The 17,873-nt window shown below is 38.1% G+C and overlaps 1 protein-coding gene across 1 annotated transcript in view; it reads right to left on the minus strand.

The window, feature by feature from the left end:
* The window catches only part of MBP (myelin basic protein), an 88,953-nt gene extending 71,499 nt beyond the window's left edge, over positions 1 to 17,454 (minus strand). Inside the window, exons 1-2 of the mRNA XM_018070021.2 lie at positions 17,378 to 17,454; positions 15,430 to 15,504 (exon numbers count right to left, since the gene is read on the minus strand). Coding sequence (XP_017925510.1) covers positions 15,430 to 15,480 — 51 coding nt within the window. The 5' untranslated portion in view covers positions 15,481 to 15,504; positions 17,378 to 17,454. The remainder of the gene's footprint in view (positions 1 to 15,429; positions 15,505 to 17,377) is intronic.
* Positions 17,455 to 17,873: the final 419 nt, after the last annotated feature.

A 17,873-nucleotide genomic window follows, 5' to 3' on the forward strand; every position in this document is an offset into this window, starting at 1 on the left:
GCCACTCTACTCTTATATTCAGACAGAGAAGATAAGGTTTGGGTAGGTGGAATACAAGCGGTGGATAACTGGTGCATCACCACACTCAAAAGACTGTGATCAACAGCACAGCACCCTACCAGCAGTCAGTCAGCATCCACATCCCTCAGGGATCAACTCAAAGGCCAATATTGTTTAGTGTCTTTATTAAAGACCCAGCTAATAACAAACTGGTGGACTGGTCAGTACACTGAAAGGAAGAGCTGCTATTCAGAGGAACCTCGACAGGCTACAGAAATAAACAGACAAGAATCTCATTAAGTGCAATAAAGACACATGCAAAACTCTACATCTGAAATGGGTTCACTCCATTCACTAGGATCAGCAAAGGCCAACTGGCCTGAAAGTAGCTTTGCAGAAAAGATTCAGTTTATTTTTTGCATCCATTTTACTTAAGTGACTATAAATGATTGCATTAAAGGTGTTTGGAACTGCTGAGCAGCTCCTGAAGTATGGCAAAGGCAGGCACTATTAGCAAAAAGGCTTAACCCTTGTTCTCCTAAACTTGGCCATTAGAGAGAAGACACATGAGTCCCTATGGAGCAAGAAGAAAAGGGTTTGGAAGAACAGACATGTACTTAGGGTTGTGCTGACAATTTTTCTCCCCTTGTTCTGCTTTGCTGCTTCTATAGACTTTAAAGATACTTTGCTCAGAGTCAATACCGTCACCAGCAATGACAGCTTCCTGAGGGAAAAGTTGTGTCTAAAATACACCAGTCATAGCTGATCACAGAGAATTACAGAAAAACAGGAGTTTGAAGAACAGTGAAAAATTCAGGACCAGTTTCATCCCAGAGGGAAGGGTTTCTGACCTCAAAACCAAAATGGGTGGACTGGATGAGAGACTATAAAATGCTCAGATACTCTGCTCTCCCAAACACTGGCAAAAAATGCAATCAGACAGTACTTGAGAATTATAACCCATCAAAAATGTCAACAGTCTTTACTATGCCAGGAATAGAGATCAACGCACAAAGGTTTACAGAGATGATATAATTAGTTTTGGTTTTTGCTTGGTTTGGTTTGTTAAGTTTTTTTAATTGCCCATAGAAAGAACAAGAAACAAATTAAAAAACAATTGCCATGACTGAATAAATGAAGTAAATTTTTCACTTGACAACTTATGATACTATTCACGTGACAGTGGCAATGCTGATTACTGCAGAGCTCAGGTAAATAACATAAGATCAACTACCAGCTATAATGCATTTCTCAGTGATAAACAAATAACACTCTTGGATTCAGCTAAAACAACATCATAAAAATTCAAGAAACTAATGACTATATATGCCCAATAGATATTTATGCCACTGTTATACAAGCACTGTGGAAGTAGTTCATTATAAAAATTTAGTTTTGCACATCTTTCATATACTCTGACATAATGATATAATTAATATAGGAACCATACTGAAATTAAGTTCTCCATAATCCACAGTGAACAAATCATACAGCCTAATAATCTCATGTTACCTTCCCACCGCAATAATTATTTATATATATGTACAGTCCTCCCTATCTTCCAAGTATTTGCAGAAAATAAAGTAGCTTTGTAATAGAGAAATCAGTAAAAAGATGTAGGACTTCATGAAAGTTCAAAAATTCATCTTTAGCAGCATATAAAGGTCTCCAGCTCAAAGTCCTACTGTAAATTATACTAAGTGTGATTTAAAGGAAAGGTTGATCACTTAAGTAGAATCATCTTCAACAGAAAAGCTCCTTTTCAAGGATAGACACATGACCTTTCCCAAGTAACATTCCTCGAAAAAAAATCCATAGAAAAAACCAAATCCTCTAAGACACATAGCTCAAGGTAAACTTCTCCTTGTATTATCAACACCCAGTCAATTCCCAAGTCACAATGGTCTTTTTGTTTGCCACTCAACGTTCTCCTCCTGAAGGAAGATACACATGCAAAACATACCAATTACATGTGGAAACCTTTTTATTTATAGGTAGATATACATATAAATACAAATACACATACAAATATCACACAAATATTAAAATACATATACTAATATTAAAACTAGGACCCCCAGAGCCCTGAACGACAGGACCGTGACTGTGAGAATAATAAACTCCCAGACAACCCTGAACCTGGGGGGGGACTTGCTGCTTCAGCTGGATCCTGTTGTCTATGGTGCCTGATGGGATTTATTCCAGGATAAAGGAGCTGGCTGATGTCATCATGAGACCTCTCTCAATGATTTTTCAACCGTCTTGGGAATCTAGAAAGGTCCTAGTTGACTGGAAGCTGGCAAACGAAGCAGGCACTGATTTCTTATCTCTAATGACCAGTGACAGGACCTGAGGGAATGGTATGAAGCTGTGTCAGGGGAGAGTTAGGTTAGATACTACTAAAAGGTTCTTCATCCAGAGAGTGGTTGGGCACTGGAACAGGCTCTGCAGGGAAGTGGACACAGCACCAAGCCTGACAGAGTTCAAGGAGTGTTTGGACGATACTCTCAGGCACGTGGTTTGATATTCTTGGGGTTGTCCTATGCAGGGCCAGGAGCTGGACTCAGTGGTTCCCTTCCAATTCAGGATATTCTATGATTCTATGAAATATATCAGGGTCCTTAACTATGGTGCAGTATGGAAAGGATGAAGTAGAAGGGCAAAAACTGGTTTTATCTCCTGTCCACAAGGCCAGGCTGCAGGGAGACTATAACTCTTCAAACTACACTGTTGTTGGTTTTCACAAGGTTTTGCTCACACATTGCCAACAGCAAATCCCATTACATTAATGTGCAAAATCTATGCTAATGCACTACTTGGCTGGCAATTTTAAGTGCACAGACGTCACACAGTTAAAGACTGCATTTCCCTCAGCAACTGTTACTTAGTAACCCTCTGCACACAAATAGAATTTTACATCACTGCATATGTGTTGTGAAGGCTAAAATCCATGCCTCAATTCTATAGGCAAGCAGGAATTAAAGGAGTCATGCGGGCAATTGTAAAACAAACTTGCACTATGTTCAATTGCTTCTCTAGGCAGAGAATTGAACTGGAGACAGAAAACCTGTGCATAAACAAGGAGCTATTTCCACTTCTATTCTCTTGCTGGTAATTTCATCATAAAAAAGAAGCAGCTGTAACTTCAGAGAAGTTAGACCTCAGACAGATTTTTTGGTATTACTCATGTGCTGTACAGTGCAGACTTCATAGATAAGCAAAACAGACCTTGCAAAGCTCTTCACCTTCTCCCTTAGAGGTAGTAAAATCCATTGACTACATAACTTCTGTGTAGAATTGGTACTGCCAGAGCCACAGTCAAAACAATACTGAAAAAAGCTGTGTGAAACAGATCCAGGACTGAAGAAAACAGGTGGAGCATGATGGATTAAAAAAAAAAAATCTTAAAATAAATGCAGATTAGAATCCATCAGCTCTAAATACAAAAACTTAAATAGCTGTATTGTATTAACATATATTTGATCCTTCCCATGTACAGGCTATTTGGGAATTGACTGACAGTCTAACTCAAGCAGCTTGAATAACTACCGGCATGGGAGTCCATAATCACTTTAGACCAAGACACTGCCTTTTTATAGCACAGAACAAAATAGGTGGCCTGCTGGAAATACCTAGACATCTTTTTAATTCAATTCCCTACATTGCCAATAATATCTTATCATTACTCTGCTTTGTCCCATCCTTTGCCTCTAGCAGCCCACAGTTTTATTTTCTAAAATTATTTATTGTAATAAAAGTGGATTATCTTGACACAAAAGCAACTGATTGAGTTACATATATTGCATTTCACCAACAAATATATTTGTATGAAGGGCTTACACATAAACTATATTTGCAGTTATTAAACCAAGTGAATAAGCACATTGATAAGCAAACACACTGCATTTGCAATTCTATTAGCAAGTTTACAACCCCTACAGTCTAGCACATCTCCTTTAGTGCAGCATTCAAATAACCATTTCCTATTTCTTCCTAACTATGAAAAATACTTATCCTAAAGCAGGATTTTGAAAACTCTGGCAAACCAAAACACTCTTCCCCTCAAAATTCCTCCCCTCAAATTTTGTCCTGTAATAGGTAACTCAACAGATATGAAAGTTCTCCTTGCAAAATCATAGAGAATCAATGTTTCAAAATGTGAGTTCCTACTCAAAGCTTTTTTTGCTGTCACAACCATGCCTTGATATTAACAACACTGTAACAAGCAGGATGTCCCAACTCAGACCAGAAATCTTTAGTCCAGTTAAGCACCAGGCATTCTTTTCTCTTAAGGAAACAATGTTAAGATAGGAACCATTTCAAGGTTTGAAAGTAACCACATTAAATCATGACCAAAAGAAGTCCAGATGCTCATAGTTGTTGCTGAAGTGCTCCTTTTCGTAAAGACACAAGACCCAATTTGGCAGCACAGCAGCAGAATTGAGAACTGAGCAGGAGACTTGGCCAAGTCTTACTCAGTGATTGGGATAATTAACTGGCCGTCTGGCTCTCTGCAGGAAGAAAGCAGCTCTGCCCCTGCTTCACCAGCCCATGGTTTGCAGCCTAATTGGTTAAAGCAAGCCTACCAGAGCAAAAACCAGAACAACTTGTCATCTGCTTAGACCAGAGCTCAGAGGCTGGGATCAAAACCAAGGGTCCCTGCTCCTATGCTGTAAAAATAACTTGCACTATGTTCAATAGTGCAATAGTGCACCACGTTCTGTAGTTCAGTGTGAGCCATCTCCCTCGCGGGCTACATGTAAAACATGTTCAGAGGGACTCCTGTTCCTTATATACAGCATCAGAAGAAAGAATCAGGAGTGATACAAGACAGGCAATTTAGTTTGTACAAAGTCTATGTGTCAAGCCCTATAAGCTTCAAAAATGCCACAAACTCCACTTTTTATTCTCCCAGAATCAGGTGACTCAACAGCTGCAATACAGTGTTATTACAGTATTAACTGCATTATGCTCTGGCATTATAAACTCTGCAAAATCCCAGAGTAGAATCTGACACCTGAAAGATCTCAGCATCTGTTGTCAAAGGCAGACATGGGACCTGCTTCACTGGTTGTTTGTGTACTTGGAGTTAAAGGTCACTAGCCAGGACACCCATACAGTCTGTTGAGAGGCTTTTGGAACCCAGAGCTCCCCATTCCACCTGAATACCTCCACTGACAGGGATCTTTTGGCCTCCTCCCCCCACCCCAAGCTGTATAAAAATTTCATTTTTAGATGGTTTTATCAATCCTTGTAAGACCTATATAGCATAGCATAATATAATAACAAGAATAAAATAATAAACAATAGACAAGATGCCAGTAGAAAGGAAAAGGAAGAAACAGATAGAAGTATACTGAAAAAATTTCAGAATGGAATTAAGTCTCCTCTCACCCTGAGAGGATTGCAGGAAAGTAACACAAGACACTGAGGTCAAAACAAGAGGAAAAGGTGTCAGAATTCTTTTTTTTTTTTTTAATATTGAATTGTAGAATCAAAATATCAACATTAACTGGTCAAGTAAATGAATTCAGAATTCTAAGTTTGAATGTTCAAATCCGCATTGTCAGAACATCCTTCATTTAAGCCAATCTGAATGTAGTGGATTACAGTGGTTCAGATCCATCTCAAATAACATAAATATAACATATATATAACATAAATTTTCTCCAAACATAGATTTGATTCTGAAAGAAACTGAAAATTAGCACCACACCATAGGAAAGAATCTATTTCTATCAGCAAGTATAGGGCAGCACATGACACTTTCATGTATTTCTTTCAGCAGAAAAAAAGTAAGTTTTAGTCTTCATTATATACAGTCTTGACCTAGAATCTCATCTCATGTGACTGAGCTCCAGAAGTAACATCACTTGTCCCAAACAGACTCAGTTTTCTGTGTAGCAGCATACCAAAGACAAAACAGTTGTTACTTTAGGCAGTGGGTCTCACCTACTGTGAACTCTGAAGCCTCTCCTAGAATACAAAGATATATTTAACTATACTCATAGTTTATATTTTTAAAATATATTAAAGATATTTGAAATCAAAAAATATTAGGTATTGAAATATCTTCAATATATTTTATGATGCATAAACATTTCTCACTGAGAGGCACTGACTTGAGATTCTGAGTCTCACATTCAGCAATCTTTCATCTGCCAAGTCGCAAAAAAAACCAGGATTGTCTGGAATTTCAGACATGAGTTTAAAAAAAAAAGTACTGATTATTCAGGCTTTATCACTGTGCACCATTAGGAAAGTTTTATCTGCAGTAGAAAGTTCTGCTTCAGCGTTAAGAAAACACTTAACTTGTAGTTCATAGGGAACATCAGAATGGATAGTCAGACTCCCCAGCGTGGAGGATCTTGCCTTTTGAAACTGATATAGAGAGTACTTTTGCAGCCATCCAGGGATATAAGCAGAGTATGAGTACTTGAATATACCCTTGTGTTTATACATAAACATTTTTAAATTTACAGTTGTACTTTTTTCTGTATGGGCATGTACATATTATATATATGAGTGCACAAAAGGAACAGAAGTGAGATTTAAAGTTTTTTGCACACAGTTCCACTTCACGTTGACAAATTTTAGCCACATTTCCCCAGAAGAACTACACAGCAATTCTTATATTTTCTGCATAAAACAAATTTTTCAACAGGTACAAGGTACAAATGCAAAAATCCAACACAGCTTTATGATAAAGGAGTATATAAGTGGTGATGACAGTAGGTCATAAAAATAACAGAAAACAGTTTTGATTTTCATCTTTCAAATATTGACAGTGGCACTACTGGATAGCCTTGCAAAGCAATGTACTGTGGTATGCTGGGACAGTTGCAGAAAGTCATATGCCAACATGAAGAGAGAGACCTGGCTTGAAAATAGTTTTTCTAGTGGATATGTGTTGTCAGAGAAGTGTAAATTTTCTGTTTTCTTCCACGGTGTTCACACCTTCCTGATCAGACTGCCTGTTAGCTGGCCATCTCTTCACTGTTTCTGAGCATGCAACAACACTGTTAGCAACTAAGTACTATTTCTAATGCCTCAGAAAAATCAAAGCAATGTATTTTGACTGCATCAGAGGTACTGGCAGAAAGTAGCATGCAGAAAGAAACTGGGCATAAGAAGTAGAGGGAAGATAAAGTAGAAGGAGCTAGGAGTACAAGCCAGTTATGACCACAAAACCAAAACAAACCCTCCACATCACTCAGACTTCAACATCACTGTCTTGAATTGTTTTGAATCAAAACACCTCCAGCATACTGGGATTTCCATAACTCATCTGAAAACCTCAGCACCACCAAACAGTGAATCCATTCCTGAAGCTTTACACAGAACAGGAACAACTGAGGACCCCAAAATGGTGACTACTGTTTTGATAATAAGTGTCTGGTTTGAAGATAGATCTTAGGGGTGGTAGACTTGTTAAGATTTCTGGTTCTTGGGTCTTTTCGATGGTTTTTGAGCTGCCTAGCAATCATGAGCAAGCTGAGTGCCCTCATGCCTCCCTAAATCAGCTTTCAGTTCTAGCTAAGTTTAGCCTCATCAGCCTGAACATCACTCTGTGGCACTGTCACAAAAATGCAAGATTTCCATTATTGCCTCTTCCTGATTACAACTGATGCTCAGAAGTCCCCCTAATAATCCAGGGTAACTGTTATGTACTGTGTGGCTTTTGGCACTATGCAAATTCTGATATTTTTATGGCCACATTCACTGGTTGCTGCACTGAAAGATCAGATTGTTTTTAAGAGTGAATCTTATCTCAGCAATCAAGAATAAAGTTATATTATTCTGCTTAAAAGTTTTTCAGTTTCCTTTTTAAAAAAAACCTTGTTTTCTCCAGCAAATGCTATCAAAGCATTTCCATCAGCTCAAAGCAAAGCGCCTGAAAAAGTTAAATAAAAAGGAAAAACGTTCTGTGACATTTCAACTCAAAGAGAAAAAATAAACTGTAGCCACAGACAAGCTAAATTTACTCAGTGTACAAATAGTTGCAGTTATTCAAGAAATTCAGCTTCTGAAGTGCAAAAAGAAGCTACTGTCAGTGATACTTTCTATGGGAAAGTCCTGTATATTTGTCCTTATGATGTCCATTACACACTTGCTGAATTTACAAACAAGAGCAGGATTCAACTCAACAATGTGGAACTCCTCTTTTCTCATGGCAGAATATTTAGCATCAGATCTAAGCAGAGACAGTGTTTTGACTTTGTACTGAGGCACAGTGTAAAACCATGTCTTACAACTAGTTACACTACGCTAGCTGCACAGTAGTTACACTAGACACAGAAGTGCAACAGTGTGAAGCTGAGAATTAAAATAAAGCATGGTTCCAGCACTTTCCTCACAGCTGCTGCCCAGGAGCATCAAAGACAACAGAATTAGCACTAGGAGAAAAAGATGAGAACAAACTTTAAAATGCACCTTTAACAGGGTTTAATACTTGTGCTAGAGGGCAGGTTTGTCTTACACTGGAGATTCCATTGTGGTTTGGCACTGGGTATCCACAGGTAAAGCTTGGCAATTTCTGTAATAGGGAGAATACATTTCATTGCAAATGAGTTTGCATCCATAACTGCATTCTAAGGTAATACATTGTTGCAGAAGTGTTTTTAAGCTCTTCTCAAATATAACTAAGGCCCAAGCAACAAACAAGAATCTTCATCTCACCCAATTTCAGAGCAGGTGATACAACAAGTCCTGGTCGATGGCAAGTTAAATATGAGTCAGTAGTGCGCTGGCAGCCAGGAGGACCAACCGTGTCCTGGGGGGCATCAGGCAAAGCATCGTCAGCCAGTCAAGGGAGGGGATTGTCCCACTCGGCTCTGCACTGGGGCAGCCTCACCTTGAATACTGTGCGCAGTTTTGGGTGCCACAATGTAAGAAAGACATTAAGCTCTTAGTGTCCAAAGGAGAGCAATGAAGATGGTGAAGGGCTTTGGGGGGAAGCCGTATGAGGAGCGGTTGAGGTCACTTGGTCTGTTCAGCCTGGAGAAGACTGAGGGGAGACCTAATTGCAGTCTACAATTTCCTCATGAGAGGAATAGGAGGGGCAGGCACTGATCTCTTCTCTCGGGTGACCAGTGACAGGACCCGAGGGAATGGCCTGACATTGTGTCAGGGGAGGTTTAGGTTGGATATTAGAAAAAGTTCCTCACTCAGAGGGTGGTTGGACACTAGAACAGGCTCTGCAGGGAAGTGGTCACAGCACCAAGCCTGACGGAGTTCAAGTGTTTGGATGATACTCTCAGGCATATGGTGTGAATCATGGGGATGGTCTTGTGCAGGACTAAAGGTTGGACTTGATGCTCCTTGTGGGTCTCTTCCCACTCAGCATAATCTGTCATTCTGTGAACATATTGTCGCGTGTTGATCTGTGACCACCATAACAGTAAAAGCACAAACGGTTATGTGAGGAAGGAAGATACTGCTCCCTTTCAGGATCTCCATGTCACTTACTGCTTCCTCAAGATTAAAAATATGAACAACTTTGCCTTCGTTTCTCTGGTGTGAAGATGCTAATAAACTGAACAACATGTTCTCTGGCTGAAGTATGGGCTGACTCATTAGAAAAGACATCTCAGCAAATAGAACAGTTCACAGAGAGTTCACAAAGAATTCCCAGTGCATTACGCTCCTGTTCTTCCAGGAGTATAATTGCTAATTTAAGTGGTACTGGCATTAAACTCATTTGAAAGGACATTTATCTAGTTCTGTATCAAAACTAAAAAGGAAGGAACTATAGGAAACAACCTCAACAACAACATGGCCCCTGAAGCACAGAGTGCACTTCCCTCTTCTAGTCAGTTCTGTAGGCTGAGGGTGGGAAAACAAAGCCTAAGACCCTACCTCTTCCCCAGCCAAAACCACAGTGACTGCACCTCTTCCTTTTACACCCATGCAAGCTCAACCAGCTCAAGACCTAAATCAAGAAACACTAGTACTTAGCCGTTGTGTGCTGAACAGGAAAACATGCTCTCAACTTATTTTATGAAACCATTGCCTACACATTTACTCGAAACACTGAAACACTTGCTGAAATCAAAATCTGAGCTTGTCATATTTTAGACATTAGAAAGATCAAATATAATGACTATAACTGACCATACTAAATTCAGCGCCCGAAGAATTTAATGAACAGTCAAGTATTGAAACATATCACTTGGATTTAGACACATGAATTGTTCCCTTTAACTTTGTAGTAGAGCTATTTGCCTAGTGAACCATCAACACAGACTTCCAATACCAAACTGAAAGATGGTCGTAGGGTTAATTTTTGAGGACAGATGTCATAGCTGCTTCATGCTTGGCATTCTCAGAGGTTTCAAACCGTACAGTCATTTCTGTATCATTATGATATCATCTCACTAGCTGAAGCACGTTAGCATCTGAAGGCTCCACTCAAGGTCTCCAAGCACTACCATTAATACAGAATGACACTGCATCAGTCCCAACAAACATTCCAGAGAAAGTAATTAAACAGAGAGACAGAGAGAGCACATGAGGACTTGCTCAAGGCCGAAGCTAGGTCGATGGTAGAAACTGAAAAAAACAGACATCTATCAGATTCAACTGGTAATGCTTAACCTGACTGCCTAGAATTTCCCTTCATACTCTTGAAGAGGATTTGCCTCTTCCAAAAGCAGCAATTCCTTGTGCCAGGCACCAGCTTAAACAGATGCTCGTTGGTCACAAGAATTTCTTCACTGTGTATGTAACCTTTAAAACTGGCTGGTGAAAATGCTCATCAAATCTGTCACAGAAAACACTGTCGCTCTCAACATTTTAAAGTTTTTCTCTCTTTTTCCTTTGCCTTCAGAAAGATATTAGCTCAGAGGGAGTGTTCTAATCAAAAACATCAAATTGCAAAGAATACACCATAAAAGGACCCATGCTTTTTATTGCTTTACAGCAAAAGGTAAAACTGAGAAAACACACAATTACACTAGAAAATAAAAAGAGTGCTATGCAAGTTTGCTAGGGGAAAAAAGTGAAAAAGCTGCATGATTGATTTGTGGATGGCAATAAGACTATATAAATGTAATAAAATCAAAAGCCACATTTGTTAGTTTTTTCCTTTCTTGATAATTTATGATGCATACCAAGAGGAAGCACCTTGTAAAAACCACACATAGCTCAGGTCTGTAAGTGGTCTCAACCATGAGGTAGTGCATTAGTGTGAAAACCTTTTTGCTTGCAGATTGTTGAGCATATATGAGATGATCAATACAACTACCAACACGTGCCAGCCATCCTCAGAATTTCATCTCCCTTTTACAAGGGAGAGGCAGAAAACTTTCTGTCAGTGTTATCAGGACCACTACTGCTGTCTTAGACAGGGTGCAAATTTCTGAACATTAGAAAGACAACGGAGAAAAAATGAGTAAAGAAAATAGAATCTCCTCAAAAGCAGTGTAGAAACCATCTGATTTACTGAACTAGTGATGCTGAGTTCTCCTTAAACACTGAGAACCAGGCAGTTTATTAAAATTATCGAATCAACCACTGCAAAAGACATTATAGAATCTGGGTGCATACCTCATTGCAATTAAAGGCAAGGTTTTTCATAAGTTTACTACCCAGTAAGACCCAGTCATTATTAACAGATTATTTTTAGTTCATACAAAACATTAAATTTTAGATTGAGTGCCTTATCACCACTATGTCTGTTTTCAGTTTTGGCCTGCAGTTACATTTGCCAAGGTTTTTCAGAGCTGGGTATCAGAGGGTTTGGTTCCTTGGTGTTTATTTACAGCACAACCCAAGTACATCAACGATGTGAGCTGGGTAGAGAATCCAGTATTTCCAATAATCTAATATATTCTAGGCCCTTTTAAGTTTCTTGAGCAATCCCTTGACATGGCAGGGCCATGGGTTTTGATCTTTCTTTATAGGTCACAAGCTTGGTTTCATGCTTGCCATAGTAGTATGTAACCATGGAAACCAGGCTCCTTGGACTAGGTGCACTTGATAGTTGCTGTGGAAGAAATGGGACAATGCTGGAAACCTTCCTTCCAACCCCCTCGTCCCAAACCATCAATGAAGTTAAGGGCCAGTTTTGACAGGTGCTAAGAAGGTTCAAAGATTTTGGGATGGCAATAACGTGCTGTGCAGAATTCTCTGAGGAAGACAATCAAAATGAGGAGTAGCAGCGAACTTTGCTGTTGTGACACAGGCAGCTTTAGTTATTACAGAAGAGATTGTGGCACTTTGTAGCTTAGTGATGCCAAATTAACTAAGATCAACTACAGTTCTGAACAAAAACCAATAAAACTTCACTGTCTACTCTGTCTACTCCTCTAAGTTAGGTCTCTGAGAACTTAAAGAAACTCAGGGCATGAAGGATAGCCCTTTTGCTTTTTGCTGTTGTTTTTAGATATATTTATGTAAAGTTTAAACCCAAGTATTAACACTAAGAACAAAGTAAACAAATAGTTACACATTTACTAATGCATTAAGCAGATGCGAAGTCTAGAACCATTCAAAGTAAAAAGAAAAGATAAATTACTGGTTCATTGAATAGGGTTTTTGTATCTTACAAAACTCTAAAGGATGTCGATCCATCAAACACAAGAGAAAGCAACCCAGCAGAAATGAGATGGTGTATATTATTGCTTTGAGTAAAACATAAGGGTTTTGTAAACACTTTTATACATTATTTAGGTCAAATAGACCAATTATTTTTTAAAGCATTCATTTAATTTCACAGTATCTCATTATTTATTAAATAATTGCTATAGCTTGGCATATTTATAAATCAAGAGGAGAACAATATTTTGAAAGAAGTGTCACAGCATGGGAAGCCATTTTACTGTCTTTTGCAGATTTCCTAATTTGAAAGCATCTTGGTATCATCTTAGATATTTGATGAAATAATTCCTTTTCTGAAATCTAGTTCTAATTTTGTAATTCAAATAGTCAAATTTACTAAAAGTAAAGTGAAGTTAGATGTCAACTAAAAATAATCCCAACCCCATAGTAATTGCTGTATTACAGGACATTTACTGAACAACCAAGAATTATGATAGCTGCAGTTGGCAACAGTTTCTCTAATGTCACTACACATAAAATAGTTCTGTGCAGAAACAGTCTATCATTTCAGGAGCCACTACCGTCTTTGTAAACTTGACATCAAAAGTTCAAAGATGCTGCCTAAAATTCTGTTGTTTTCTTTGGTACTAAAGGTTTGAGAAAGGAGGTATAGTAAACAGTCTGAAGTGTGAAAGTAATGAAGTTTAGAAAGACTCTTGAGGAGATGTTCACCTCTTTCATTGCAGTTTTATCGCTATGAGTGAGGAGGGGCAGTTCAGCATTTCTGAAGTAGTCTCTGAAAGCCTCAGCAATTGTCTCCCATACCATACTAGAAGACTGGTGGGAAGACAGTTCTAATTTACAGCTATATTGAACAACAACAACAAAGCTACTTCAACTTAAAAAAAGAAAAAACGAAAGGGAAAGAAAAAGTCTGACATGTGGTTAATACTACCACTAAGAAGAACTTTAATGCTGCCTGTAAGAACTGAATCAAGATTGAGTACCTATAGGGAATACATAGTAGCACTTTAACCATCTATTTCCTGACTTTAAATCTGTGGCCTTGAAATTTCTTGTGACATGACATTACTGTGCACAAAGGGAGATTTTGATCAAGCATTGCTAATTTGAAAGTTTAGGGGTTTGGGGTTTTGATTTTTGTCCCTCTAAGAAGGATGAGTGAGGGACAGAACATTTTACTACAGTAATAAGTTCCCCCTTCAAAAAACAATTTTGGTAAATGAATATTATTTTGATTGCAGAATCAAGTATTCTCCATGAACTAATCAGGAAAAGGAAGGAATTTTAAAGAACTGCAACAAACCACTTCCTTGTGGATCTCTTCTACACACCATGCGCAAGACTCAAGGCCACCTAACTCTTCCTCACCACCATAGTCCTTCCGCCTACCGCATAGGCTGCTACAATTTGAAGAATCTTTAGCTTTTTGACGCCCCATGTGCCCAACAACTCACCCCCCTGCCACGAAGATGAATCAAACACCTGTGATCCCACAGCTTGAGAGAGGATACAATGTCTTTTTCTGACCAAATTTTGTCCTCAAGTACCAAATCAGGGCATATGTAGTGCACTACAGCCCATCAAGCTCTGTAAACCTACCGTAACACACCTGCAGGACCTCACAGTCAGAAAGGATCAAAATACTTGGCTAAATGCATCTGTTTGGTACATTCGACTTTGCTGCACAACAGTTTTCTAAAGGGCAAGTCACCACAGGACAACAACTTGGGACTCCTACTATTGTTTGTACTAAAACCGAAACTTGGGCCACAAAACCATTTTACAAAATACTGCACCAACCCAAAACAAAACCATATGTACATATGTAGCCAGCTGTCCTGTCTTCTTGCTGTTTTATCCCTATTCCTTCCAGTGTGCTTATGTATTTTCCTAAAGGAGATGGCAAAGAACTAATAACTGTACAAATTCTAGTTTGTATACCTTTTAGGGATAGCTGCTTATCTGCCACAGCAATGCAAAATACCCACATTCCTCCAGAAAAAGCCCAGAACTATCTGTTTACATCATCTGTCCAATGCAAAGGGCAATAACTTTATACAGTGTGGGCTTCGACTGTAAACTGTTATTTTTGGGTGAGGATGGGTGGAGGGAAGATAGCAACAGCTAGCAACAAGCAGCATTTTTTTATATATATATATGGGAAGATGTCCTGTTTTAGGATATGTGTGAAATCTCTTCTGGTACAACACAGAAAAATAAATAAACAAGATGTTATCACAAGCCAAACAGAATACCACGCTATTTGCAGAAAATACAACAGTGTCAGCAAAAGCTTAGAAAACAAATATGAACTTTTAATGAACATTTTGACAGTTCTCATATTTCTTTGGGGGGAAGGAGATTTTTAAAGCTGTATCTCCTCAGACTGACAGTCTTTTCCTTTAGAATCCTCTTATTTTGTGTGTTTCCATATAGCTTCTTTCTTATGGATAAAGCCAGTGACTGCTGAAATGGAAAACAGTCAACACACAGAAAATAACTTGGCTCACCAACTCTAAAAATTCTACAATATCTTGCTTCTAAGGATCACTTCATTCATTTCCATCATGACTGAGAAGCTTATTATCAGCTGTGGATCTGACATGGGAAAACATCACATCTCTCATTAAATCCAGCACAGGAAAACCTGATTTGGCCACATCTCACAGGATTTCATCTTTTCATAGGATTTCATCATCTCATAGGATCTCATCATCTTTCAAAAAAAGGTGTTCATTTTATAGTGTCAACTACAAAATAGTAATGGTATCAGCGATCTGGTAAACAACTGCTCTAAAAAAACCCCATATTTCATAACATACATATTTCTCAGGTAGCCTCATCTCTACAATTTTCTCCACCTACCTTGGTTGACTTGTCAGCACTATGTTCTCGTTTTCCTACATGGTTCCCCATGCTGGATCACCAAAACCTAAAATTCTGAAAAGATAAAACCAAAATAGCATTTTTGAAACCAATACATTTGCACAGAAATACAAATTAATTTTTCATCTGAGACATAACAAAGAAATTTTTCTCATACAATAAGCATTTTTTACAGTCCAAGGTAAGATCTGTGAAGGATGCTGAGGAACAAAAATATGCTTATCTGGTCTATTTTGCAAATTAAGCAATACCAGAAAGTTTACCACCTTCTAAAAAGAAAACTAAAAAAATAAAAAATGTTCATTGTGAAACTTGTATATAAAACAAGACTAGACCTGTTTTTTGATATTATGTTTATAATAACAAAACAATGCAATATGTATCAAATAATCTGAAAATGCAAACTTCCATAAAAGATCAAGTAAGTTCACATTTACCATTATATAAACAGCAATTACTGAAAAAAGCACCACACTAAACTGCCAACAACTTGCTGTGGAGGTTAAAACGTGTAAGTTCTTTACAGTTCCCACTTTCATGACAAGCATGTAAGCAAGGAATGCCAACTCTTTCTTTGTATTTTCTGTCTCATCCTGTTGTATTTCAGCTTTAACAGAGCTCATGTAGGTTAAACCACAACACTCAAATTTCAGGTTTTAGAGCACACTTGTGGTTATGCCACATATTTCTTCTCATAGAAACATGTGTTTGTATAGGATTTTACACACAGGTGCTGCCTTCAGCTGACATGAATGCAGTGCATCATAGCATTTAAAGTCAAGAAACTTAAAACGACATGCAAAAAATGTTCCAAGTGGATTTTTTCCTCTCAGAATCAAGAACTGAATTTTCAGTAATAAAGTTCAGCTTCTGGTGCTAACAGTAACACTTTATTACTCTGCAATAAACAGAAGTATATACCATCAAACTTTAGCAGCAGAAATCCTGGCACTATGCTCTCGCTATCAGAAGGATAAATTACTTCCTTAAGCATAATCTTATGACTGGAAGAAAAGACAACTAGACTTATGATAGAAAATGCATGAAGCAAAACAATAGGCTGTTAACCAGTTTCGCTCAGTAGAATACATATAGTTACAACCCTCATCTACATGATTTGTGTACAAAAGGATTCTAAAGAGAGAAACTTTGATTACTCATGACTTTCCATCACAGAAATGTGAACTTTGTGAAAAGCAATCTTATACTGTATCTCTACTGCAGATTTTGGAGAGACTGATAGATTTATTCACACAGACACTCCACTCCCCCACCCAACCACCCAAAGACAAATTTCAGACTTTGAGGGCCTATAGTGCTTATTTGACTATTCACTGAATTCAATTTGCTCTAAAATCAAAGTGCCACACACTGTATTACATTTATTCAGTTAAATAATTCCTCACAAATACATACCTCTAAGTTTTCACAAAAGAAAAATTAAAAAGCATCCAAACTCGGTAAATGTACCCAAGGTAGAATTTACTGACAAATTGGAAACAGATTTTTTTTTTAAAACAGCACTGTCTATGGCATAAAAGATGAAAAAAACCTCAACCAAACAAACAAAAAAACCCACAGCAACCCTATCCTTTTAATTTGTGAAATCAATACAACCAATTCACATATTTTGAGGTTCTTAAAATTTTCAAGGAAAAATACAAATAAATTCATATACACTGGGTTTCAGAGCTGAACTTCCTCAAACCAGCCTTTCCTCTACAAATTATAAGCAGCAGTTCACCTCTCATTACCTGTTTCACAACATAAGGAAAAGAGAGTGGAATACAAAACTGTAAGCAATGTCTACAGAGAAACACAAAGACATGTTCCATGTATTATTCTTCCACTCATCAAAAAATTAACTATCAAATTTGATCTATAACACACGTCTAAGTACACAGATTACACATGTACACTTGCAAACCTGAACTGTGATCAGTGTCCTCCTGCCTCCTGTTAGTCTCCCTGGTGTCTTTGGAGTAACACTCCAGGAACAATCACCCTGTACCACAAAATTCTCAGCATAGCAGGGTCCCAGTCCTGCAATGTCAAGGTAGACAAAGATATCAGATACAGAAGAGCCAGGCTGTGAAACTAAGCTAGATAAATATTTAAAAATCATTTGCTGCCCAGTGAAAGGAAAAGTAATGAAAACCTCTATGCTGCCATGCTGTAGATACCTGAAAATAATAAGGCCAGTTTTCCACTCACAAGTCTGCACAAAGCAAGCAAACAAAATGAAACCCAAGGAAATCAGGGGTGGAATTAAATGATCTCTAAGGTCCCTTCCAACCCAAGCTATTCTGTGAAAGAGAGAAGAATATGAAATGGCTAATCCACGTGCTCCTGATTCCCGGGCGCATAATTCCTTCAGCAAGATGCTAAAAATTACACATGGAGGGAAATAAAAAAGAAAAAAA

The sequence above is a fragment of the Manacus vitellinus genome, unplaced genomic scaffold (genome assembly GCF_001715985.3).
Source record: "Manacus vitellinus isolate BGI_N305 unplaced genomic scaffold, ASM171598v3 scaffold_17_pilon, whole genome shotgun sequence".
In the NCBI taxonomy this organism is placed as follows: domain Eukaryota; kingdom Metazoa; phylum Chordata; class Aves; order Passeriformes; family Pipridae; genus Manacus; species Manacus vitellinus.